This window comes from Salvelinus namaycush, chromosome 16, assembly GCF_016432855.1.
Source record: "Salvelinus namaycush isolate Seneca chromosome 16, SaNama_1.0, whole genome shotgun sequence".
Taxonomy (NCBI): Eukaryota; Metazoa; Chordata; class Actinopteri; order Salmoniformes; family Salmonidae; genus Salvelinus; species Salvelinus namaycush.
The window spans coordinates 30,434,037-30,459,173 of NC_052322.1; the positions used below are offsets into that span (position 1 = coordinate 30,434,037).

Sequence of the window (25,137 nt, forward strand, 5' to 3'; positions counted from 1 at the left end):
ACAATGAGGCAAAGCAAGGCAGAGGGGCTCACATTTAGTTGGTTCATCATGTTTTTAATTTCAGAGCGATAGAATTTTGGTTTGCATTCTGACTCTCATATGCATGCTTCCAAACCGAAACAGTTTGGGAGAGTTTGTGCATATACTGTACAGTGCATTCGGAAAGTATTCAGACCCCTTGACTTTATCCACATTTTGTTACGTTACAGCCTAATTCTAAAATGTTTTTTTTTTTTTTTTGCCCCCTCGTCAATCTACACACAATACCCCATAATGACAAAGCAAAAATAGGTTTTTTGAATTTTTTGCAAATATATATATATTTAAAAAAATGAAATATCACCTTTACATAAGTATTCAGATCCTTTACTTAGTACTTTGTTTGAAGCACCTTTGGCAGCGATTACAGCCTTGAGTCTTCTTTGCTATGATGCTACAAGCTTGGCACACCTGTATTTGGGGAGTTTCTCCCATTCTTCTCTGCAGATCCTCTCAAGCTCTGTCAGGTTGGATGGGGAGCGTCACTGGACAGGTATTTTCAGGTTTCTCCAGAGATCGGGTTCAAGTCCGGGCTCAAGGACATTCAGAGACTTGTCCCGAAGCCACTCCTGTGTTGTCTTGGCTGTGTGCTTAGGGTCCTTGTCCTGTTGGAAGGTGAACCTTCGCCCCAGTCTGAGGTCCTGAGCGCTCTGGAGCAGGTTTTCATCAAGGATTTCTCTGTACTTTGCTCCGTTCATCTTTCCCTCGATCCTGACTTGTCTCCCAGTTCCTGCCGCTGAAAAACATCCCCACCGCATGATGCTGCCACCACCATGCTTCACCATAGGGATGGTGCCAGGTTTCCTCCAGACATGACACTTGGCATTCAGGACAAAGTGTTCAATCTTGGTTTCATCAGATCAGAGAATCTTGTTTCTCAGGGTGTGCGAGTCCTTTAGGTGCCTTTTGGCAAACTTCAAACGGGCTGTCATGTGCCTTTTACTGAGGAGTGGCTTCCGTCTGGCCACTCTACCATAAAGGCCTGATTTGGTGGCGTGCTGCAGAGATGGTTGTCCTTCTGGAAGGTTCTCCCATCTCCACAGAAAAACTATGGTGCTCTGTCAGAGTGACCATCGGGTTCTTGGCCACCTCCTCTCCTCCGATTGCTCAGTTTCGCCGGGCGGCCAGCTCTGGGAAGAGTCTTGGTGGTTCCAAATTTCTTCCATTTAAGGATGATGGAGGCCACTGTGTTATTGGGGACCTTCAATGCTGCAGACATGTTTTGTACCCTTCCCCCAGATCTGTGCCTCGACACAATCCTGTCTCGGAGATCTACGTACAATTCCTTCGACCTCATGGTTTTGTTTTTGCTCTGACATGCACTGTCAACTGTGGGACCTTATATAGACAGGTGTTGTCTTTCCAAATTTTGTCCAATCAACTGAATTTACCAAAGTTGGACTTCAATCAAGTTGTACAAATATCTCAAGGATGATCAATGGAAACAGGTTGCACCGGAGCACAATTTCAAGTCTCATAGCAAAGGGTCTGAATACTTATGTAAATAAGGTATTTCTGTTTTTAATTTTTAATACATTTGTTAAAATAAAATAAAACAGTTTTTGCTTTGTCATTATGGGGTATTGTGCGACTGATGAGGGGAAAAAATGTATTTAATCAATTTTAGAAAAAGGCTAATGTAACAAAATGTGGAAAAGGGGAAGGGGTCTGAATACTTTCTGAATCCACTGTATTATGACAGCCTTTTGTGATGTTTCTTTTCTTCGTTTTGGACTTCAGTTAAGTTTTTTTGTGCTGTTCTGGCACACACATTTTTTTCTGGAGGCAAGCCAAAGTTAGGAGACAAAGTCTACGCCCCTTCGTTGGTGATTGGTCAACAGTACAGATTCAGAAGCAAGCCGATCCCACACTCCAAATGACCTCAGTGTTGCCACCTCTCCAGCCTACTGTACCCTCCACCTTCCTCTCAAAACCTCATACAACCCCCACCCCCCCAATCAGAGAACCCCTCACCTCCTCTCTCATCCTCTCACCTCTGGCTCCTAGTTCACGCAGACCCCCAGTCTCCAGACATCATTTGTACCCAGATGATAAGTGCCCCTATTCTTCATCTAGTCCAGTGACTAAACCCCAGTTCTCATCCCCTTCTCTCTGGCCAAGCTAACTTGGAACCTAGAAACGTACACTCGCTATGAAAAACACAACACACACAATGTAATGTTTAAATAGAAATTTGTATTTACATCAATATTAACATCAAGAAACAAGTAAGAAAAAATGCAACAGTAATTTACATCCTGAAATTATGACCGTATATTTTCCCAAGCATTTTATATTTTCCTCCCCTCTCTTTTCATTTAAATCAAAGGATAAATCGAGAGGGATACTTTTTGTTAAGCAAAAGCACAGAACATAGTTCTTTTGAATATTCGGTAGGTCAATCTTTTTCAATATACTTCATCAAGACTGAAAATTCACTCTAGGCTATTCCAAGATGTAATGAAGTTTCCATAAAACAGCTTGAAGACATTCTCCATTGTGTTAAAAGATAGATAGCGATCCGTCATCTTCAGAGTCCATGGGATAGTTTTGTATCACCACACAGGTTAGTGCCACTAAAGAGCTTCTTCTCTGAGTGGTCAATCTCATGAAATAACCGTTTCCAGCACCACAACTTAGAACTGGCCATAGATTTTAAGAGATAAAACAAAGAAACAAAAAAACAACAATCACAAACAAGATTAAAATCACTTCAGCAGAACCAGACCCATGTTAACTCTGTTTTGTAGGAATGGGAATACATCAATTCAAACATATTCTATGTAGGGTGTGCAGCCGAGAAATGCACACATGAATAGCTTACTTGCACCATCTAGGACCGGGTTCTAAGCACTGCAGAATGACAAAACACAAATCTTTGGATTGAGCACATCTTAAAAAGATTTCTCACAAAGCTTCACAGAAAATGTTACAAAATAAAGGAAAAATCAAGGTTCAACATAAAATCATGTAAAATGTCCCCAAATAACCTTCAAGGACCAGACAGAGAGAGGGAGGGAATCTAAATCACCACCTAGTGTAGCCCGACAGCCTCCCTAAATATGAGCTGACTTCAAAAAGTAAAGCCAAAAATAGAACCAACCGCAGTGTTGAAGACCGTAACTCAAAAACCTACATACAGTAAAAGTGACCACCACAACCCAGCATCTGTGCCCAATCGAAGGGAAGAAAAGCAGTATTGATATTGCAATGGCTTTGGGTGGTCTATAATAGCCTATCTGTGAGCACATAGTTGCTGCTAAGTAGCCTAGCCAATAACAGAGTATGGAATTATAAGGAATGGAACTAGAGCCATTGAACTCATAGGGCCCTATCTAAAAATATCAATCCACACACTGGTAAGAAACATGGACCCCCCTAAGTCTAACACAATCACATGTCACCTCTTTTAGGCATCGTGTGTGTTTGTTTGCTCTTTTGAATTAAACATCTATTGATAGAAAATGACAGGATCACACAAGCACCTCTAAATCTATGCAAATGCCTTTGAAAAAGAGAAATGTATGATTTATAGATCACAAATTTTAAAAAGTGCTTTCTGAAAGAACAAAAGATGCAGTTGTAGGTTTCTGAGGCAAACTGAACCAAAGTTTTTCAGTATTGATCAAAGAAAGACCCCCTTCCTTTTGTATTGAAAATAAAAGTTATTTTGACCTACGACAGAATAATAAAATTATACTTTAAATATCAAGCCTTACAATCTCTGCAAAAACAGTATGTGACCTACAAAAGCATATATTTATATATATATAATACATTTGAAGCGTATTTACATTTTTATTCACAGACAAAAGCAAAAATTCCAAACGAGACGAGTCACATCCTAATACTGCAGTACCATCGCTTTGAGTAAATGGTGCTTCACTTTGCCCTCACAGGAGAACCAAGAGGAAGGATTATTGCTAGAAATCTGCACAAACATACACTAAAATCGGGGGAAACCCTTTCTTTCACAGTGTGTGGATTACTTTAGGAATCAACTCATTCATTAACTGGCAACAAATTGCTATTAAGTGTTCCATGAGGTAACCAAGATGTAAATCTTACAAATTCCTCCTTAAAAATACAATATACACATTCGTTTTTAAAATGCTTATTTACATTTATGAATAGATGTATAAATATGAGGGTAACTGTGCACTCTGAAATAGGTCAGTACATTTTAAGGATCTACTTTAATAATCTGAACCTTTTTCATCCACTAACATCCCCATAATCAACACACTGCAGAAGAAAGTGTTCTATAAAATCCATTGGTTAACCATTTAGAATAATGATCGTCACAGTAATCCATTTCTAATCATAATAGTCTCCATCCTCTGACAAACACAAAAACAAAATAAAAACTTAACAAGATTTGCTGTTATGCATTAATTCTTGGGTAAAGGCCTCTATGACCAATAAATATTGCCACAATCATTTTGACGACAGCCTTTCCGTAAAGTGCAATCACAGCCAACTAGTATTTATTTCTGTCGTACCTTAACCCAGTCTCCTGCAGGTCCACTGTGTATGTATGCTGCCTTTGGACACACCTACTCATTCCAGGGGTTTTCTTTATTTTTACTATTTTCTATTTTGTAGAATAACAGTGAAATAACTCATATGGAATCATGTAGTAACCAAAAAAGTGTTAAACAAATCAAAGTATATTTTAGATTTTTCAAAGTAGCCACCCTTTTCCTTGATGACAGCTTTGCACACTCTTGGCATTCTCTCAACCAGCTTCACCCACCTGGAATGCTTTTCCAACAATCTTGTAGGAGTTCCCACAAATGCTGAGCACTTGTTGGCTGCTTTTCCTTCACTCTGTGGTCCAACTCATCCCAAACCATCTCAATTGGGTTGAGGTCAGGTGATTGTGGAGGCCAGGTTATCTGATGCAGAACTCAATCCCTCTCCTTCTAGGTCAAATAGCCCTTACACAGCCTGGAGGTGTGTTGGGTAGCCGTCCTGTTGAAAAACAGATGATAGTCCCACTAAGCGCAAACCAGATGGGATGGCGTATCGCTGCAGAATGCTGTGGTAGCCATGCTGGTTAAGTGTACCTTGAATTCAAAATAAATCACTGACAGTATCACCAGCAAAGCACCCCCACAACATCACATCTCCTCCGCCTTTGGACTCATCAGACCAAAGGACAGATTTCCACCGGTCTAATGTCCATTGCTCGTGTTTATTGGCCAAAGCAAGTCTCTTCTTCTTATTGGTATCCTTTAGTAGTGGTTTCTTTGCAGAAATTCGACCATCAACGCCTGATTCACGCTGTCTCCTCTGAACAGTTGATGTTGAGATGTGTCTGTTACTTGAACTCTGTGAAGCATTTATTTGGGCTGCAATATCTGAGGCTGGTAACACTAATGAACTTGTCCTCTGCAGCAGAGGTAACTCTGGGTCTTCCTTTCCTGTCTGACCTAAAGGTTAAATCATATTTTAAATAAATAAAAGTAATGATGGACAGTCGTTTCTCTTTGCTTATTTGAGCTGTTCTTAACATAATATGAACTTAGGGCTATCTTCTGTACACCACCTCTACCTTGTCACAACACAACTGATTGGTTCAAACGCATTAAGAAGGAAAGACATTTCACAAATTGACTTTAACAAAGCACACCTATTAATTGAAATGCATTCCAGGTGACTACATCATGAAGCTGGTTGAGAGAATGCCAAGAGTGTACAAAGCTGTCATCAACTCAAAGGGTGGCTACTTTGAAGAATCTCAAATAGAAAATATAATTTGATTTGTTTAACACTTTTTTTGGTTAGTACATGATTCAATATGTGTTATTTCATCGTTTTGATGTCTTCACTATTGTTCTACAATACAATCAACTCCCACCTTCTCCAACAATGGACTATATATATCATTCATTAAGTGTGGATTCAGAGACTGGATGGGATGTATGGTCTGCATACACAGTGGTCCTCCAGGACCAGAACTAGGTAACACTGTCTTCTCTCATAGCGTTCCAAAGCAGAGAGAGAATTCCCACAGCCAGGGATGAACTTGGCATGATGGTAGTCACATCCCACGAGAGAGAGGATGTCTTATAATTTCTATCTGTCAGTTTGTTTATGTGTGTGTGTGTTTGTGTGTCACAGTGTGTCTTTAGATACATGGATGTTTTGGTGTGTGTGTGTTGGTGTGTGTCCTCTGTCTACACTGGCCTCGAGTCCAGAGACGCAGCACCCCCAACTGGTGGGAGTAGAGTACTACACACACACACACACACACACACACACACACACACACACACACACACACACACACACACACACACACACACACACACACACACACACACACACACACACACACACACACACACACACACACACACACACATCACTGCACTCATCTCTCTGAAAGGATCACAGTGAGTCTGTTTCTGTTCCACCACACGCCTCTGTCTCAGGTTCAGCAATATTTCTGTAAGGAAGAGAGGTAATGGGGTTAGTTTTGGAGACATTGTGTGTGTGTGTGAGTACATAAATATTGATAACACTCATGCTTACTGTACGTGCCAGCCAGGTCACCCATGATACAAGTCAGTTTTCGACGTCCATCCATGTCTGAGGGTGCCAGGAAATGACATGGAAACCGGCCACTAGGAGCAACAACCTTCAAGTAGGTTTGGGTTTTGCTAGGGCGTTGTGGACAGGGATGGTGGACTGGCATAAGCATCTGCTTCTGATTCCAAAGGTTGCAAGTTCAAATCCAGCTATAGAAAGTTGTTTCTGATATTTTTGTTTTAAGGCTATACCAAACCTTAACCCTTACCTTAACCATTTGGAGTTAATGCCTATACTTAACCTTAAACACTTCGAAATTAGATTTTTGGAACAACTTCGAAATTTGACGTTTGAGAAACATGGATGAACGTCTAATTCTGACGTGACACACACACACACACACACACACACACACACACACACACACACACACACACACACACACACACACACACACACACACACACACACACACACACACACACACACACACACACACACACACACCATTTATAACAGCGGTGTACCTGATCAGGCCCCATCGGCATACGTCCCATCACCATGGGGTTCATTCCCATCTGCCCCATATGGCCCCCCCCTCCATTGGAAGGCATGCACCCATTCATCATCATGCCCCCGTACTGTCCTGGGTTGCCCGTTTGGGCAAACTGCTGCTGCCCCGGGTTGCCCTGTTGGGAAAACTGCTGCTGGGGGTACGAGCTGGAGAGACAGGGAGGGAAGGAAGTGGGTTAGTTGGTTACGAATGTTGTCACTGGTTGTTGTAGGTTATTTCTCTCTCCCTCCCTGCTACACACACACCTGTTGCGGGCCATGCCTCCCTGCGACCAGCCCTTCATGTCAGCGCTCTGGTACATGGGTCCGCCCTGGGGATGCTGTTGCATCATGGGATTCTGAGGACCCAGGCGGCCTGACATCATGGTGCTGGGGGGGCTGCTGCCCGCAGGGCCAAACGACGGGTCACCCTGCTGGGCCATACCTGAAGGAACATGTTACATAAGCAATGGCATGTGAACGCAAGCACGCACCCACACCCACTTAAGTGATAATGCCCTCAAACAGGTGTTGTAAAGCACCGTGCCAATATATCCCCCAAACACCGGCTTTGAGGGCATTATCACTTTTATTTAACAGGTTACCAACATTGTCAAATAATGATAATGACATATTTTCATTATAAACACACACACATTCCATGTCCCACTAAAAGTACAAAACTCACCACTAGAAAGCAGAAACACTCTGTGGCCCTTCAGGTCAAACAAACCCAAACTCACCGTAGTTTCCCCCGTAGCCAAACTGCTGGGGGCCCAGGTTGGGGCCTCCCATAGGGGTGTCCATGCCGGCGGGGGCGGTGACGTTGGGAGGGGGGCTGAACCCCCCTGCGGCGGCCACTGCTGCTGCCTGCTGCTGTTGCTGCTGCATTAGCATCATCATCCTCTGTCTCCTCATCTGCATGGTCACCATCTCCCTGCTACGCTGGGCCATCATCTGGGCATTCAGGAAGCCAGGCTGGGGATGGGGAAGGGGTATAGTGAGTGTGTGTGTATTTAAATTTCTGTCTGTGTAATGTACAACAAGGAAAGGTTAGGAATAAGTGGCTCCCATATGCTAGTTTGTGTGTGTGTGTGTGTGGAGGAAAGGGGAGTGTCTACCTGTCCCCCCATGCCAGGCTGCATACCCGGCCTCAAGCCAGGGTTGCCCGCTCCAGGGTTCTCCATCTTCATGGCCATCCCCTGCCGAGTCTGACTCATAAACTGAGGGAGGAAAGAATAAGCTGTCAGCATAAAGTCCTGTGTGAGTTTATCAGTCTGTCTGTGTGTGTGTCTCCTACCTGTTGGCCCTGTAGTCTCTGCGCCAGCTGGAGCCTCATGGGTTTGGTGGCGCTCATCATTCTGGGTCTCATCATGTTAGCACGGGGGTGACCCATACCCCCCATGCCTCCCATCCCTGGGAAGCTGCCCCCTGGGCCCATCTGGGAGAGCATGGGGCCGAAGCCCCCCTGTTGGGGCTGGCCCTGCATAGGGCTCCCCCCGTAGGCTGACTGCATGGCCATTGAGGGGGGTCCGGGGTAGCCCTGGCCGTACAGAGGCTTCTGCTCCAGCACTATGGAAGGATCCTGGCCGGGGAAGGGCTCACCATGCTGCTCTGGCCCCTGGCTCTGGCTGACCAAGTCGGGGATGCCCAGGGCCCGGTCGATCTCCTCCAGTGCAATGCCATCCGTGTTGTTGAGCAAAGAGTCCAGCTGGTCCAGCAGCGCCCGCTCGTCACTCTGGCCCTCGCTGGTGGTGGGCGGAGCCAGGAGCTCATCCAGGGCGTTCCCAAACTGACGCCTGAAACACACGCACGGAGAACCGTTAATTGTATGACATAATGGCATTGGCTGCCAATTGTCCTGGTATAAATCATATATTATTAAAACTATTATTTAGATATAAGAGCAGGGGTCAGTGCATTTTAATGGAGGGCAAGAGGGTTAGTTTACCTGCTGTGGTTTCCCTCCATACCCATCACATTGTCAGACCAGGACGGAGACTGGTTGGGCTGGCCCTGCTGACTGAACGGACTCATCCCCATCTCACCAGAACCTCCTGCACACACACAACACACACACACAACACACAACACACAACACACACACACATTAACCAGATATTCTGTCTCTCAGAATCAATACAGATGACATACACATATAGACACGTGCATACAGACAGACACAAGCAAGACATCCCAGAGATTACATCCGCCATCTTCATTTTATGGACTAACGCACACCCACACACACAGACACATACCCATGTCCATTAGCTGTTGCTGCAGCATGGATCTGGTGCCAGGAACACTGTTGGACCTTCCCACCATGGGCCCTGCCATCATGCCTTTTGAGTTGTAGTCCATGCCAGGACGGCTCATGGAGGGGTGACCGGCTGAGCCCACAGGGCTGGCGCAGGAGCGGGGCATCCCCCAATCCCCTGACCCCCCCATGGGAGAGCGCTGGGGAACCCCCATGCCCCTGTTCATCGGCCCTGGGGGACACAAAACACACACAGATTAGCTATTTTTTCAAAGCAGCAATGACACAGACTGAAACCCAGACTTAGATAGTAGGGGAAAGAGCAAGACAGAGGAAAGACAAATGTCAGAGCATGAAAGAGAGTGAAATAACTAAATAAGTTACTTGTTCCAACGCCTCGCGGACAAACACCCATGTTCCCTGGGTATCCTTCTGGGCTGCCCATCATGTTCTCTTGTTTGATGAGCATGGGGCGCCTCCCCACCACTCCAGGCTTGGCGTCTGCTGACATGGCCCTCTGGAAGGGCCCTCGTGGGCCAGGGGCAATCCCCGAACTCCCTGAACACACACCCAGAGGGACACAGCAGATAGAACAGGTACATGTTAGTCTGGTGTCCAGATTCTCTGAGGAGGTTACTTTTTCGGCTAGGCCTAAAACGTTTTTCATCAACACGCTCAATTTGAACAGTCCTACCTTGCAGGTTCTCGTCGATGCAACCCTGGGCCTTGTTCCCTCCTCCTCCCTGCTCGGGGTAGAACTCAGAGCCAGAACCCCTCAAACCTCCCAGGATGGACTCCAGGTTGTCCAACTGGGAAGAGATAGATACACATGTATCAACAACAACACAGTATCACACAACCTACAGAGGTTAAGCACTTCATAGTAATGAAAATGTTCAACGTGTTTATCAGTAGGTATACTCATGTAATTGTAATAATCTACCAGTAATGTAATGATCTGACCACCACACTGTGTGGTTACCTCATCAGGCGGCTCTGACTTGATCTTGCTCTCTGGGTGTTCAGCCGTTGGGCCGGGTCCAGCGCCAGGGCCTCTGGGTGGGGGGCCGGCAGTGGCTCCTTGGGGCCCCTTTCCTTCCAGCTCCTCAGGCTTGGGCTTCACATCCACTGGCTCTTTAGTATCATCCTTGTTGAGGAGGTAGTGGAGGAGCGCGTGGGTCTTCTCCTTCTTGGGGCTGTGCTGCTCTTGCTTAGGCTCTGTCACTCCTACTGCTCCTCCAGCCCCCACCTCCCCTGGGACTTCCTGGCCCCCCAGGGTCACCTTCCCAGTGGCTTCGGCCGTGATCTTGGCCACCTCATCGGGTGTGTTGCTGTTCTGCAGCAGCTTGTGGAGGATCTTGTGCTTCTCCTGCAGCGACGCCGTGTAGTGGGCAGAGGCCAGAGCATTGGCCAGAGCCGTGCCCGACGCCTGGCCCTGATTGGTGGAGGCTGAGGAAGAGGAGGAGACTCCAGTAGAGGAAGGGCTGGAAATGCCTCCTGTGGGGTCCTTAGTGTCGGACCCTGCTGGGGTGTTGCTGCTGCCTGGTGGGGGAGGTATAGAGGGCAAGGCGGGGCCAGTTCCCCCTAACCCCAGCTCCTCAGTGGGGGAGGTCAGCAGCTGCAGCAGCTTCTTATGGCCCTTACCGTCTGGGACTCTCCGGGTGGGTTCTGAGCTCACCCCAGCCTCGATGGCCCCCTCTCTGGGCTCCTTGCTGCCTGCCGGGGCCTGGCTGTCCAACCTGTCTCCGGAGCTCTCGGACTGGGGGTGTGGGTGGTGGTGATGGTGTTGGTGGAGGGGGTGCACACTTGGCGCAGGACCCAGGCCTCCTGTTGGGCTTTTGGAGTCATCCGGGCCGGATTTGGCGGGGTGATTGGGCTGGGTGGACTGAGAGGAGGAGTGGACGCTGGGGGAGCTGTCTGGTTTGTTGGCCGGGGAGGGGGAGGTGAGGGTGGAGGGGAGGGAGCTCCCGACCCCCTCGCTGATGGCCTGCAGGGCGTTGAGGGAGCTGCTGGAGAAAGAGGTGCTACCTCCTCCTCCTCCATGAGGGCCCATGGGGGAGTGCATGTCTGGGACAGAAACAAAACACACTGTTAGAAACTGTACTACAACTTCTACAAACCAAAAACATTTTTTTTTAAATGCAAAAACCTAAGGTTGATCATTTTTTGTTTTATGAAGCACAGCAAAACTATGCAAAGGTATAGTGTACCCCCCTGATTGACGTACCTCCAGGTGAGTACTGACTGGCACCCATCTTGGGGCTGCCTCGGTTTCGGGGGGACATCAGGAGCCCCTGCTGGGGGCCAATCATTCGGGGACTCCCCAAGGGGCTGTTCATACCCCCCAGTCCGTACCCCCCACTGCTTTGGAAGGGGGGCTGCTGGGGGTGCTGATGTTGCTGCTGGGGGTGCTGATGTTGCTGCTGAGGGTGCTGATGTTGCTGCATGCCAGGGTGGTTCCCTGGACCTGTGTGGTTCATCTGATGACCCATCTGATTCATTTGGTTCATTTGGCCCATCTGGTTCAACTGATTCATCTGCATCATTCTGTTGCCCATGCCTCCCCTGCCGCCACCTCCACCTCCATTCCCTCCGTACATTGAACCCCCTCCCATCTGTCCCATGTGGCTCTGTTCGTTCATGGGCCCGTAGCCCCGGTTCATACCCCCCATCCCTACACCAGGGGGCATGTTCATCTGGGCATTGGGGTTGGGGCCCCCCATGCCCTGCTGCCTCATAGGCCCTGGCATCATGCCCCCACCCTGGGCAGAGCGATAGCCATGCTGCTCCCTGGAAGAGAGGACGAGGAGGTGAGAAGGACAAGGAGGAGAAAAGAGCATGTGAGAGAAGTGAGGTTATTATGACATCCTTGGCGCTCTACTCTTGTAAACGCTCAGATCCAGTCTACCAGAAGAGTCTCTTGAATAGTCAGAAGATGGAACTGAAGTACATACACACTGAAGAAAGTCATTTAAAGAATAAAAAAAGATGTTCATGGGAAAAGACTATCTATTCACAATGAGAACGAGGTGCTCTTCAATTCACTACACAACCTTGTAAACCTTACTTCTTCCAAGTGTTTTTTGAGACTTGTCAAGCACAATAATTGTATCTATTCCTTTTACTGAGAATGTAACAAAACCACCAGGTGGCCTGTAGGCATTCTCCACTGTGTGAAGCATCCATACAAGCCTTCAGAGCCGGCTTCCAAGCATAGGGAGGATGTTGTGGATATCAGTAGGCATCAGTTACCTCAGCTGTGTGTGTGTGTGTGTGTGTGTGTGTGTGTGTGTGTGTGTGTGTGTGTGTGTGTGTGTGTGTGTGTGTGTGTACTCCGTGTCTTGCAAAGGTAGCAAGAATGTGTATAACTTGTTTTCTACCTCAGAAGGTGTGTGTGTGTGTGTGTACCTCTGTAGCAGGTGAGTGGATATGAAGCCCTGGGCCTCGTTGCTCATGGGGTGGCGATACAGCTTGCTCTTGGTCTGGGCCGTGACAGGGGTGCCGTCCGAAAGAGAAAAACGGTACAGGGGGGTCTCAGCGTGACCCTGTAGGAAGGCTGTTGGGCCAAGGGTAAGGGGGCAAATACAATGGGTTCATATCAAGATATGGAAGTGAAATATATCAAAGAAGAGGTATAGGGTTGGTGGTATCATGACAGAAATGTCTCTTAGTGATGCCATTCATGCGTGTTTTGGGACAGGTTTGCGTGTTTTGGGACAGGTACCATATGCATGTGCGACTGCGTGTAACAGGTGTGTGTATTGGTACAGGTATGTGTGTGGGCGTACCCTCGTGATAATGGCGTTTGTGGGACCAGGGCTGTCCGTCACTGTGCTGTAGGAACATCTGGATACAGCGCCTCAGCAGATCCTCCCAGCCAGGACGCATTGACGCACGCAGCGAGTTCTGGTCTATCTGGATCAGCTTACCTGGAGGGAAGAAGACGAGCTGGAGATTGTGGAGCATAGATAGTATATACCTATTGAAAGATATTGTGCACGTTTTTTGTAAATGTATATACCTATTTAAGGATATTGTACCATTTTTGTACACACAAGGCTTCCTTAAATAAAACTCTGCAACCAGGTTTGCAACACAAGTCAAAAACATCAATTGTGTTCTGGTCAGTCTCACCTGAGAGCTCGTGCCGGGTGTTGAAGCTCTCTGTTCTCTCTACAGCAGTCACACGACGGGCCACACAGATCATACACGACTGCAGGTCTAAGGAAGAAGGGAAATAGTTTAGCTACACATGCACATATATTAAGTTTGGGTTTGTGTGTGTGTGTGTCAGGTGTGTGTATGAGATTGTGTGTGTGTTGTGTGTGTGTAAGATTGTATGTTTGTGTGTCGCAGTCTGTCTGTGTGTGCGTGTGTCCGTACCTTCCCCCTCTTCGATCATGGCCTTGGGCTGGGTCAAGGCGAAGCATTGCATGGTCTCGTAGCGCGGCCCTCCTGGTCCCTCCTCCACAGGTCCGTGGGTGTGGCCAAACTTGACCAGCATGCGACAGGTGAAGGTGTGGCTCTTCTGACGTGGCACCTCCCCACCCCAGGACACCCCATTAACTGTGGAGGACAAGACACACGCATCAATATACATCTAGTACATACAAATATTTTAACAAGGAGTCCCATTGAGACCAATGTCTCTTTTACAAGGGAGCCCTGCAGGCACACAATTTACAAAATACAATAGAATACAAACACAGTGCCTTCAGAAAGTATTCACACCCTTTGAATTATTCCACATTTTGCTGTGTTACAGCCAGAATTCAAAATGGATTAAATTGATTTTTTCTCTCTCACCCATCTACACACAATACTCCATACAACTGACTAGGTATCCCCCTTCCCGTTCCTTAATGATAAAGTGAAAACATGTTTTTAGAAATTTTTGCAAATGTTTAATTTACATAAGGATTCATACCCCTGAGTCAATACTTTGTAGAAGCACCTTTGGCAGCGATTACAGTTGTGAGTCTTTCTGGGTAAGTCCAGTGTAGATTTGGCCTTGTGTTTTAGGTTATTGTCCTGCTGAAAGGTAAATTCATCCCCCAGTGTCTGGTGGAAAACAGACTGAACAAGCTTTTCCTCTAGGATTTTGCCTGTGCTTAACGCTATTCCATTTCTTTTTTATCCTGAAGAACTCCCCAGTCCTTAACGATTACAAGCATAACCATAACATGATGCAGCCACCACTATGCTTGAAAATATGGAGAGTGGTACTCAGTAATGTATTGCATTGGATTTGCCCCAGCAAAACACTTTATATTCAGGACAAAACGTTAATTGCTTTGCCACATTTTTTTCAGTATTACTTTAGTGCCTTGTTGCAAACCGGACACATGTTTTGGAATATTTGTATTCTGTACAGGCTTCCTTCTTTTCACTCTGCCAATTAGGTTAGTACTACAATGTTGTTGATCCATCCTCCGTTTTCTCCTATCACAGCCATTAAACTCTAACTGTTTAAAAGTCACCATTAGTCACCAAAGTCACCAGTGCTGACCTGTTGCACCTTCTGCTAACACTGCAATTATTATTATTATTATTTGACCCCACTGGTCATCTATGAACGTTTGAACATCTTAGCCATGTACTGTTATAATCTCAACCCGGCACAGTCAGAAGAGGACTGGCCACCCCTCATAGCCTGGTTCCTCTCTAGGTTTCTTCCTAGGTTCCTGCCTGTCTAGGGAGTTTTTCCTAGCCATCGTGCTTCTACATCTGCATTGCTTGCTGTTTGGGGTTTTAGGCTGGGTTTCTGTATAGCACTTTGTGACATCGGCTTATGTAAAAAGGGCTTTATAAATACAATTGATTGATTGATTGATTGGCCTTATGGTGAAATCCCTGAGTGGTTTCCTTCCTCTCCGGGCAACTGAGTTAGGAAGGACACCTGTATCTTTGTAGTGCCTGGGTGTATTGATACACCATCCAAGGTGTCATTAATAAATTCACCATGCTCAAAGGGATATTCAATGTTAATTTAAAATAAAATAAAATCCAATGTTCCAATATGTGCCCTTTGCGAGGCATTGGAAAACCTCTCTGGTCTTTGTCGTTGAATCTGTGTTTGAAATTCACTGCTCAACTGAGGGACCTTACAGATAATTGTATGTGTGGGGTACAGAGATGTTAAACACTATTATTGCACACAGAATGAGTCCATGCAACTTATTATGTGACTTGTTATGCAAAGTTTTACCCCTGAACTTGTTTAGCCTTTCCAAAAGAGGTTGAATACTTATTGACTAAACACATTTCAGCTTAAAATCTTTTACTAATTTGTAAAAATGTTGAAAAACATAATTCCACTTTGACATTATGGGGTATTGTGTGTAGGCCAGTGACCAAAAATGATTTTGCAATATAATGAATTTCATATTAATAAGGCTGTAACACAACAAAATGTGGAAAAAGTCAAGGGGTGTGAATACTTTCTGAAGGCACTGTATACAAAATTACCAAAACACTCAAGAAAAACAATCGCATTCCTCATTAAAGAGAGGCATCAGTACATCCAGTTATAGGGATGGGACACGGATAGAGAGCCCCAGACCTACAGTATGTACAGTATACTGACAAACTCTGTGTGTGTCAGTATACGCACAAACATATTTAGTCAGTGTCACACATAACATTATATAATTTAGCTAACACGCTTATCCGGAGCGACTTGCAGTCGGAGAATACAACAAGGACACACGGCACAACCAGAGACAAACATGATATGAGATTCAATCAAGAAAGATGCATTGTGTAATCTTCTAAATCGTTCAAATATCGGGACACCAACACACACACACACACACACACCACACACACACACACACGTGACAGATGAATCAGCCCTGCTTGCTAGAGTATTACTACTTTCCTTCTTAAATCTAAAAGCAGAAGTATCCCCTCTCGTTCTGATTCCTGGCTAAATGGACCATGGGATTAATGTAGCTGAAGTGTCCATTTCCAATATCCCTCCAGCCCTGTGCAGCTGCCGAGTGCAGCCAGGTAGGCAGGTACACCCAGCCATCTATCCTGATCTGGGCCCTGACTCCTCATCAGAGCACAGCCACCCAGAGGGTCACCTTCTCAAGAAAGGGGATGGGGTGGGGGAGGGGTGATCAACTCAACTTCAAAGAGAGAGATCCTACTGTAGGCCCTGTGAAAATACTTTTAGCATCCATCCTACATGCTCTCTTGTCTGACACAAACACAATTAAAAAGGTGTTAAAATAGCACAAGTTCCATTACATGGCCTCTCTCCTATTCAGTCATGTGAGATCAATGATTAAGACATGAGAGAGGAAGGTTTGGAACAGGGCCCCAGTCTCCCCCAAGGTTTGTCTGATGCCTTATCAGCGACCAAGGCCTCCAGTCTGTCTGATGCCTTATCAGCGACCAAGGCCTCCAGTCTGTCTGAAGCCTTATCAGCGACCAAGGCCTCCAGTCTGTCTGAAGCCTTATCAGCGACCAAGGCCTCCAGTCTGTCTGATGCCTTATCAGCGACCAAGGCCTCCAGTCTGTCTGATGCCTTATCAGGGACCAAGGCCTCCAGTCTGTCTGATGCCTTATCAGGGACCAAGGCCTCCAGTCTGTCTGTTTCTGACAGGGCAGGTGAAGGGAGGGAACATGTGTCTGTACAGAGAAGGGGCCCTAGGGCATGGGGGTGTCTAACTGATACTGAGAGATGATTTAACAAGGTCTTAGACCGTTAGGATCCTTTCTCCAGCCTGATAGAGACAACAACACCGCCTGGCCGTGAGGCCCGGCATTTCCCCTCAGACACAATTAACCAGCACTTAGGCTGGACAGAGAGGTCGATTTAGGGAGAAAACACACACACACACACACACAAGAAACAAAAACATCCCACCCCCTATACACACACAGGGGATTGTGTAAGTGAGAGAAAATGTGTGTTGTGTGTGTGTCGTGCATATGTGTGTGTGTCTGAAGCCCCAGTTGGCGTGGTCAGTGATCATCTCACAGCAATGTGCAGAGAGAGCGTATTTCATTCATGGGGTCAGAGATAATGATGGGGGAGAGGTGCGGGGAGGAGAGAGAATACAAAAGAAATATAGAGAAAGGGAAAGCAAAAGAAAGAAACTAGAGTCCTACCAACCACATTATTCAACACTAAGTTAAGTATAAAAATAGACAAGAGAATAGGTGAAAAAGACAGAAAGTACAAAACACAGAGAGAGAGATGATGACACTTTGGAGCCGCTGCCACTGCTGGGGAGTAAAATCGGGGAGCAGGTTCAGCTGAGCACCCATATCCATAATTAATCAGCTTTATAAATAGACACACACACACAGAGAATGAAAGCTGGGGAAGTGCAGCGGTGCATTATTCAATAGTGAGTAGTTTCCAGATGGCTGCCATGAGATCTGAATAGAGCACAGGCCTGTTTTACACTGTCTGGACCACTGAGTGTGACTGACAGCTCTGCCACGCTCTGTCTGCTTAGCACTAGCTCTCTGTGTGTGAACAGGTGGGTCACAGTGTGTGTGTGTGTGTGTGTGTGTGTGTGGTACCATTGGTCTTGGGCAGGTTCTTGTGGAACTCCTCCCTGTCGTCCTCATGGAGGATGTTGTAGACGGAAGTGTTGATGAGCTCCTCCTGTTTGTACTGCAGGTACTGGGTCACGTTGTCAGACACAAACACTATGCTGCCCTCCCGGTTCACCACAAACAGAAAACCATCCAGGGCCTGAGGAAAGAGGGAAAACACATGAACAGTCAGTACAAAGGCCAATAAGAGGTCAGAGTCAGCACAGCCAGCCAATCAAAGAGGAGAGTAGTGACCTTTGATCTCACCTGAAGCAGAAGCGGCCCGAGGTGGTCTTTGTCTATGACCCCTTGTCCCGTGGAGGACACGTCCGACTTCTGTACATCGTCATCATTGGAGGACGCTTTGCCTGAATGGAGGAGACAGTACAGTCAGATATGCCTGACTCTACAATCAAGTACACAGTAACAAATCAAATCAAATTATTATTATTCACATTTGTCACATGGGCCGAATACAACAGGTGTAGTAGACCTTACAGTGAAATGCTTACTTACAAGCCCTTAACCAACAATGCAGTTTTAAGAAAATACCCCCCAAAATGTAAGCGATAAGAATAGCAAATAATTAAAGAGCAGCAGTAAATAACAATAGAGGGGCTATATACAGGGGGAACAGGTACAGAGTCAACGTGTCAATGTGTCAATGTGCGGGGGCTCCGGTGTCGAGGTAATTGAGGTAATTACGTACATGTAGGTAGAGATATTAAAGTGACTATGCATAGGTAATAACAGAGAGTAGCAGCAAGATGGGGGGGATGGGGGGAGGCATTTGATTAGCTGTTCAGGAGTCTTATGGCTTGGGGGTAGAAGCTGTTTAGAAGCCTCTTGGACCTAGACTTGGCGCTCCAATACCGCTTGACGTGCGGAAGCTGAGAGAACATTCTATGACTAGGGTGGTTGAAGTATTTGACAATTTTTAGGGCCTTCCTCTGACACAGCCTGGTATAGAGGTCCTGGATGGCAGGAAGCTGGGCCCCGGTGATGTACTGGGCCATTTGCACTACCCTCTGTAGTGCCTTGCGGTCGGAGGCCGAGCAGTTGCCATATCAGGTAGTGATGCAACCGGTCAGGATGCTCTCGATGGCGCAGCTGTAAAACATTTTGAGGATCTGAGGACCCATGCCAAATCTTTTCAGTCTCTTGAGGGGGAATAGGTTTTGTCGTGCCCTCTTCATGACTGTCTTGGTGTGCTGCCATGTTAGTTTGTTGGTGATGTGGACGCCAAGGAACTTGAAGCTTTCAACCTGCTCCACTACAGCCCTGTCGATGAGAATGGGGCCGTGCTCCGTCCTCCTTTTCCTGTAGTCCACAATCATCTCCTTTGTCTTGATCACATTGAGGAAGAGGTTGTTGTCCTGGCACCACACGGTCAGGTCTCTGACCTCCTCCCTATAGGCTGTCTCATCGTTGTCAGTGTTCAGGCCTACCACTGTTGTGTCATCAGCAAACTTAATGATGGTGTTGGAGTCGTGCCTGTCATGAGTGAACAGGGAGTACAGGAGCGTACTGAGCACGCACCCCTGAGGGGCCCCCGTGTTGAGGGTCAGCGTGGCAGATGTGTTGTTACCTACCCTTACCACCTGGGGGTGGCCCGTCAGGAAGTCCAGGATCCAGTTGCAGAGGGAGGTGTTTTGTCCCAGGGTCCTTAGCTTAGTGATGAGCTTTGAGGGCACTATGGTGTTGAACGATGAGCTGTAGTCAATGAATAGCATTCTCACATAGGTGTTCCTTTTGTCCAGGTGGGAAATGGCAGTGTGGAGTGCAATAGAGACTGAGTCATCTGTGGATCTGTTGGGTCGGTATGCAAATTGGAGTGGGTCTAGTGTTTCTGGGATAATGGTGTTGATGTGAGCCATGACCAGCCTTTCAAAGCATTTCATGGCTACAAACGTGAGTGCTACGGGTCGGTAGTGATTTAGGCAGGTTACCTTAGTGTTCTTGGGCACAGGGACTATGGTGGTCTGCTTGAAACATGTTGGTATCACAGACTCAGACAGGGAGCGGTTGAAAATGTCAGTGAAAACACTTGCCAGTTGGTCAGCGCATGCTCTGAGTACACATCCTGGTAATCCGTCTGGCCCTGCGGCCTTGTGAATGTTGACTTTTTAAAAATGTCTTACTCACATCGGCTGCGGAGAGCGTGATCACACAGTTGTCCGGAACAGTGCTACTTGCCTCGAAGCGAGCATAGAGGTTATTTAGCTCATCTGGTAGGCTCGTGTCACTGGGCAGCACTCGGCTGTGCTTCCCTTTGTAGTCTGTAATAGTTTGCAAGCACTGCCACATCCGACGAGCGTCGGAGCCGGTGTAGTACGATTCGATCTTAGTCCTGTATTGACGCTTTGCCTTTTTGATGGTTTGCTGTAGGGCATAGCGGGATTTCTTATAAGCTTCCGGGTTAGAGTCCCACTCCTTGAAAGCGGCAGCTCTACCCTTTAGCTCAGTGCGAATGTTGCCTGTAATCCTTGGCTTCTAGTTGGGGTATGTACGTACAGTCACTGTGGGGACGATGTCCTCTATGCACTTATTGATAAAGCCAGTGACTGATGTGGTGTACTCCTCAATGCCATCGGAAGAATCCCGGAACATATTCCAGTCTGTGCTAGTAAAACAGTCCCGTAGTTTAACATCTGCTTCATCTGACCACTTTTTACATGAGTCACTGGTGCTTCCTGCTTTATTTTTTGCTTGTAAGCAGGAATCAGGAGGATAGAGTTATGGTCAGATTTGCCAAATGGAGGGCGAGGGAGAGCTTTGAACACGTCTCTGTGTGTGGATGAAAGGTGGTCTAGAATTTTCTTCCCTCTGGTTGCACACTTAACATGCTGATAGAAATTAGGTAAAACTGATTGAAGTTTTCCTGCATTAAAGTCCCTGGCCACTAGGAGTGCCGCCTCTGGATGAGCGTTTTCCTGTTTGCTTATGGCGGAACACAGCTCATTGAGTGCTGTTTTAGTGCCAGCCTCGGTCTGTGGTGGTATGTAGACAGCTACGAAAAATACAGATAAACTCTCTAGGTAGATAGTGTGGTCTACAGCTTATCACGAGATACTCTACCTCAGGCGAGCAAAACCTTGAGACTTCCTTAGATATCATGCACCAGCTATTCTTTACAAATATGCATCGGCCTCCGCCCCGTGTCTTACCAGAGGCTGCTGTTCTATCCTGCCGATAGAGTGTATAACCCGCTAGCTGTATGTTATTAATGTTGTCATTCAGCCACGACTCGGTGAAACATAAGATATTACAGTTTTTAATGTCCCGTTGGTAGGATATACGTGCTTTCAGTTCGTCCCATTTATTTTCCAGCGATTGAATGTTAGCTAGCAGGACAGAAGGCAAGGGCAGATTAGCCACTCGTCGCCTGATCCTCTCAAGGCATCCTGATCTCTTTCTGCGGAACCTACGTTTCCCTTTCCAGCGAATCACGGGGATCTGGGCCTGATCGGGTGTCTGTAGTATATCCCTTGCATCCGACTCATTGATGAAGAACTCCTCGTCCAATTTGAGGTGAGTCATCTCAGTTCTGATGTCCAGAAGCTCTTTTCGGGTCATAATAGACGGTTGCAGCAACATTATGTACAAAACAAATGACTAACAACGTAAAAAAATAAATAAATAGCATTGTCGGTTAAGAGCCGATAAGATGGCAGCCCTCCCCTTCGGCACCATCTTGAATTCCTAACACACCTTGAATTCCTAACACACATCTCCTGTACAATCTCCTGTGCAAGTGTGTCTTCATACTTTAAAAAAACATTTAAAGTATGAAGAGATGAGCTGTGAAAGGCGTAAAGTAAACTCTTTAGACACAGATCTGTGTAACTACATCACAATACACTTATTAGAGCTCCAACAACCACCAGGGGTCAGCGTTTCCCAACCTTCCCTCCACACAAAGCACCAGGTAAGGGGAGTAACATCCATATGCAGCCTTCTCTGTCTGAGGAGCGAAGGGGCTGAGACCAGACCAGGGCTGGACGTAGACCAGAGCAGTATAGTGTATGGTTTGGACTAGGTAGCAGCTTGCCTTGCTGCCTTCATACTTTATATTTAGTGTGAGATTTAAGAGGGACTGGCTGGCTGGCAGAGATCCAGGCAGGCACTAGGCAACAGCAGTATTAATGCAGAAGCTATCTGGATCTGGGCTACAGGAATCCTTCCATCTGATTAGGTCCCAGGGGGGACAGATACAGCAAACAGAAAGAAAACAGCCAGCCCTGCTCTGAAGGTAGAGATCCTAGAGGGGGAAATCAATAATTTCCAGGCCCAGGGACATGTACTAGTCTGTGGCGACCTAAATGTCAGAACTGGACAAGAACCTGACACCCTCAGCACACAGGGGGACAAACACCTACCTGGAGGTGACAGCAATCCCTGCCCCATATGCCCCCCTAGGCACAACTATGACAACATAACCAACAAAAACGGGTCACAACTCCTGCAGCTCTGTCGTACGCTGGTATGTACAAAGTCAATGGTAGGCTTCGAGGGGACTCATACGGTAGGTACATCTATAGCTCATCTCTTGGCAGTAGTACTGTAGACTCATTTATCACTGACTTCAACCAAGAGTCTCTCAGAGCATTCAGTCAGCCCACTGACACCCTTATCAGATCACAGCAAAATCACAGTCTACTTGAACAGAGTAATACTCAATCATGAGGCATCAAAGCCAAAGGAACTGAATAATATTAAGAAATACTATAGATGAAAGGAAAGTAGTGTGGAAACCTACCAAAAAACAATTAGGCAACAGCAAATTCAATCCCTTTTAGACAACTTCCTGCACAAAACATTTCATTGTAATAGTGAAGTTGTAAACTTGGCAGTAGAAAACCTAAACAGTATATTTGACCTCTCAGCTTCCCAATCAAATCTAAAAACGTCAAACAGAAAACCGAAGAAAATGAACAACAATGACACATGGTTTGACGAAGAATGCAAAAACCAAAGAAAGAAAACTAGAAACCTATCCAAACAAAAACATAGAGACCCAGAAAACCTGAGCCTACGCCTTTACTATGGTGAATCACTAAAACAATACAGAAATAAACACCGGAAAAAGAAGGAACAGCACGTCAGAAATCAGCTCAATGTAATTGAAGAATCCATAGACTCGAACCACTTCTGGGAAAATTGGAAAACACTAAACAAACAACAACACGAAGAGTTATCTATCCAAGATGGAGATGTATGGGTAAAAATATACATGGTCAAATACAAATCTTAGGATACCTGACCACTGTGACTGATCCAAACTTAAAGAAAGCTTTGACTATCTACAGACTCAGTGAGCATAGCCTTGCTATTGAGAAAGGCCGCCGTAGGCAGACCTGGCTCTCAAGAGAAGACAGGCTATGTGCATACTGCCACAAAATGAAATGGAAACTGAGCTGCACTTCCTAACCTCATGCCAAATGTATGACCATATTAGAGACACTAATTTCCCTCAGATTACACAGACCACAAAGAATTCGAAAACAAACCCAATTTTGATAAACTCCCATATTTATTGTGTGAAATACCACAGTGTGCAATCACAGCAGCAATATTTGTGACCTGTTGCCACAAGAAAAGGGCAACCAGTGAAGAACAAACACCATTGTAAATACAACCCATATTTATGTTTATTTATTTTTCCTTTTGTACTTTAAATATTTGCACACTTATTCTTAATGTTTACTGTTAATTTTTATTGTTCATTTCACTTTTGTTTATTATCTACTTCACTTGGTTTGTCAATGTTAACATATGTTTCCCATGCCAAAAAGCCCCTTAAATTGACATTTAATTGAGAGAGAGGGGATAGAGAAAATGGGAAGAGGGTTGCAGAAGGAGAGGGAGGTGGTGGAGAGATAGAAGGAAAGGTAGAGAGACAGAGGGAGAGAGAAGGGGTAGACAGAGGGAGAGCGAAAGAGAGAGAAATAAAGAAAGAGATAGGGTGAGAACAAATTTGTAGAAAGAAAGAAAGAGAGAACCAGACAGAGTTGTAAAGAGTGAAATCCAATGGCACTTTATTATTCACTTCCGGTAACTATGGCAACCTGTCTCCGGAGAGTCAGTGCCAGCTGTACTTCCCCTTCCTGTCGAGGTGGCAGAGACTAACTGTCACCTCCCCCTGCCTCAGTCTTGGTCTCTGTTCAGACTGACTGTCACCTCCCCCTGCCTCAGTTTCGGTCTCTATTCAGACTGACTGTCACCTCCCCCTGCCTCAGTTTTGGTCTCTATTCAGACTGATTGTCACCTCCCCCTGCCTCAGTTTTGGTCTCTGTTCAGACTGACTGTCACCTCCCCCTTCCTCAGTTTTGGTCTCTGTTCAGACTGACTGTCACTTCCCCCTGCCTCAGTCTCTGTTCAGACTATAATCCTCCCACTCAATTAGGCTCAGCTAGATCTAGGACACTAAACTGATCTTAGATCAGTGTCTAGGGCCAACTTAAGCCTACTACTCCCTGCCGGTCCCCCTACCAATGCCCATCACAGAAGGCTGCTGAGGGGAGGACGGCTCATAATAATGACTGGAATGGAGTAAATGGAATGGTATCAAACACATGGAAACCATGAGTTTGATGTGTTCGATTCCATTTAATTTACTCCGTCCCAGCCGCTACTACGAGCCTGTCCTCCCTAATTAAGGTACCACCAACCTCCTGTGCCTCCAAACCATTGTGAACACCTGTGGTGCCTATCCAAAGCGGGAATGAAACATGCTCAAAAGTACTGTAAAAGTACTGTAAAAGTCTGCAAATGATTCACTATCTACAACAACTTCAACAAGATTGTACCAGACAATAACGGAGGCTAAGCAGTCCACTTTGATTACTTGTAACGGCAGTTACACAACCATAGTTGCTCTCGCACGTACACACACGTACACACACACACACACACACACACACACACACACACACACACACACACACACACACACACACACACACACACACACACACACACACACACACACACACACACACACACACACACACACACACACACACACACACACAAAAGTAGTGACATGCACACAAAGCCCTGCCAAAGTTCCCCCCAAACAATCACCAACAGACCAGGCTGTGAAATGGTGTGGAGATGAATGAGTGATGGATGAGTCTGTGGCTCTGTGCACCTGGGCCCACAGTTCTCCCTCTCCTCCGTCCCTCCCCTCC

At 46.2% G+C, this 25,137-nt stretch overlaps 1 protein-coding gene across 1 annotated transcript in view; it reads right to left on the reverse strand.

Moving 5' to 3' along the window:
- Nucleotides 1-5,813: 5,813 nt before the first annotated feature.
- Nucleotides 5,814-25,137, reverse strand: part of LOC120061306 (nuclear receptor coactivator 3-like) — a 102,407-nt gene continuing 83,083 nt past the window's right edge. The window contains exons 6-23 of the mRNA XM_039011018.1: nt 18,212-18,312; nt 17,930-18,104; nt 13,772-13,954; nt 13,523-13,609; nt 13,177-13,317; nt 12,797-12,944; nt 11,616-12,178; nt 10,371-11,455; nt 10,083-10,197; nt 9,773-9,946; nt 9,390-9,620; nt 9,080-9,185; nt 8,429-8,927; nt 8,250-8,351; nt 7,872-8,106; nt 7,396-7,573; nt 7,104-7,296; nt 5,814-6,493 (exon numbers count right to left, since the gene is read on the reverse strand). Coding sequence (XP_038866946.1) covers nt 6,482-6,493; nt 7,104-7,296; nt 7,396-7,573; nt 7,872-8,106; nt 8,250-8,351; nt 8,429-8,927; nt 9,080-9,185; nt 9,390-9,620; nt 9,773-9,946; nt 10,083-10,197; nt 10,371-11,455; nt 11,616-12,178; nt 12,797-12,944; nt 13,177-13,317; nt 13,523-13,609; nt 13,772-13,954; nt 17,930-18,104; nt 18,212-18,312 — 4,328 coding nt within the window. The 3' untranslated portion in view covers nt 5,814-6,481. The remainder of the gene's footprint in view (nt 6,494-7,103; nt 7,297-7,395; nt 7,574-7,871; nt 8,107-8,249; nt 8,352-8,428; nt 8,928-9,079; nt 9,186-9,389; nt 9,621-9,772; nt 9,947-10,082; nt 10,198-10,370; nt 11,456-11,615; nt 12,179-12,796; nt 12,945-13,176; nt 13,318-13,522; nt 13,610-13,771; nt 13,955-17,929; nt 18,105-18,211; nt 18,313-25,137) is intronic.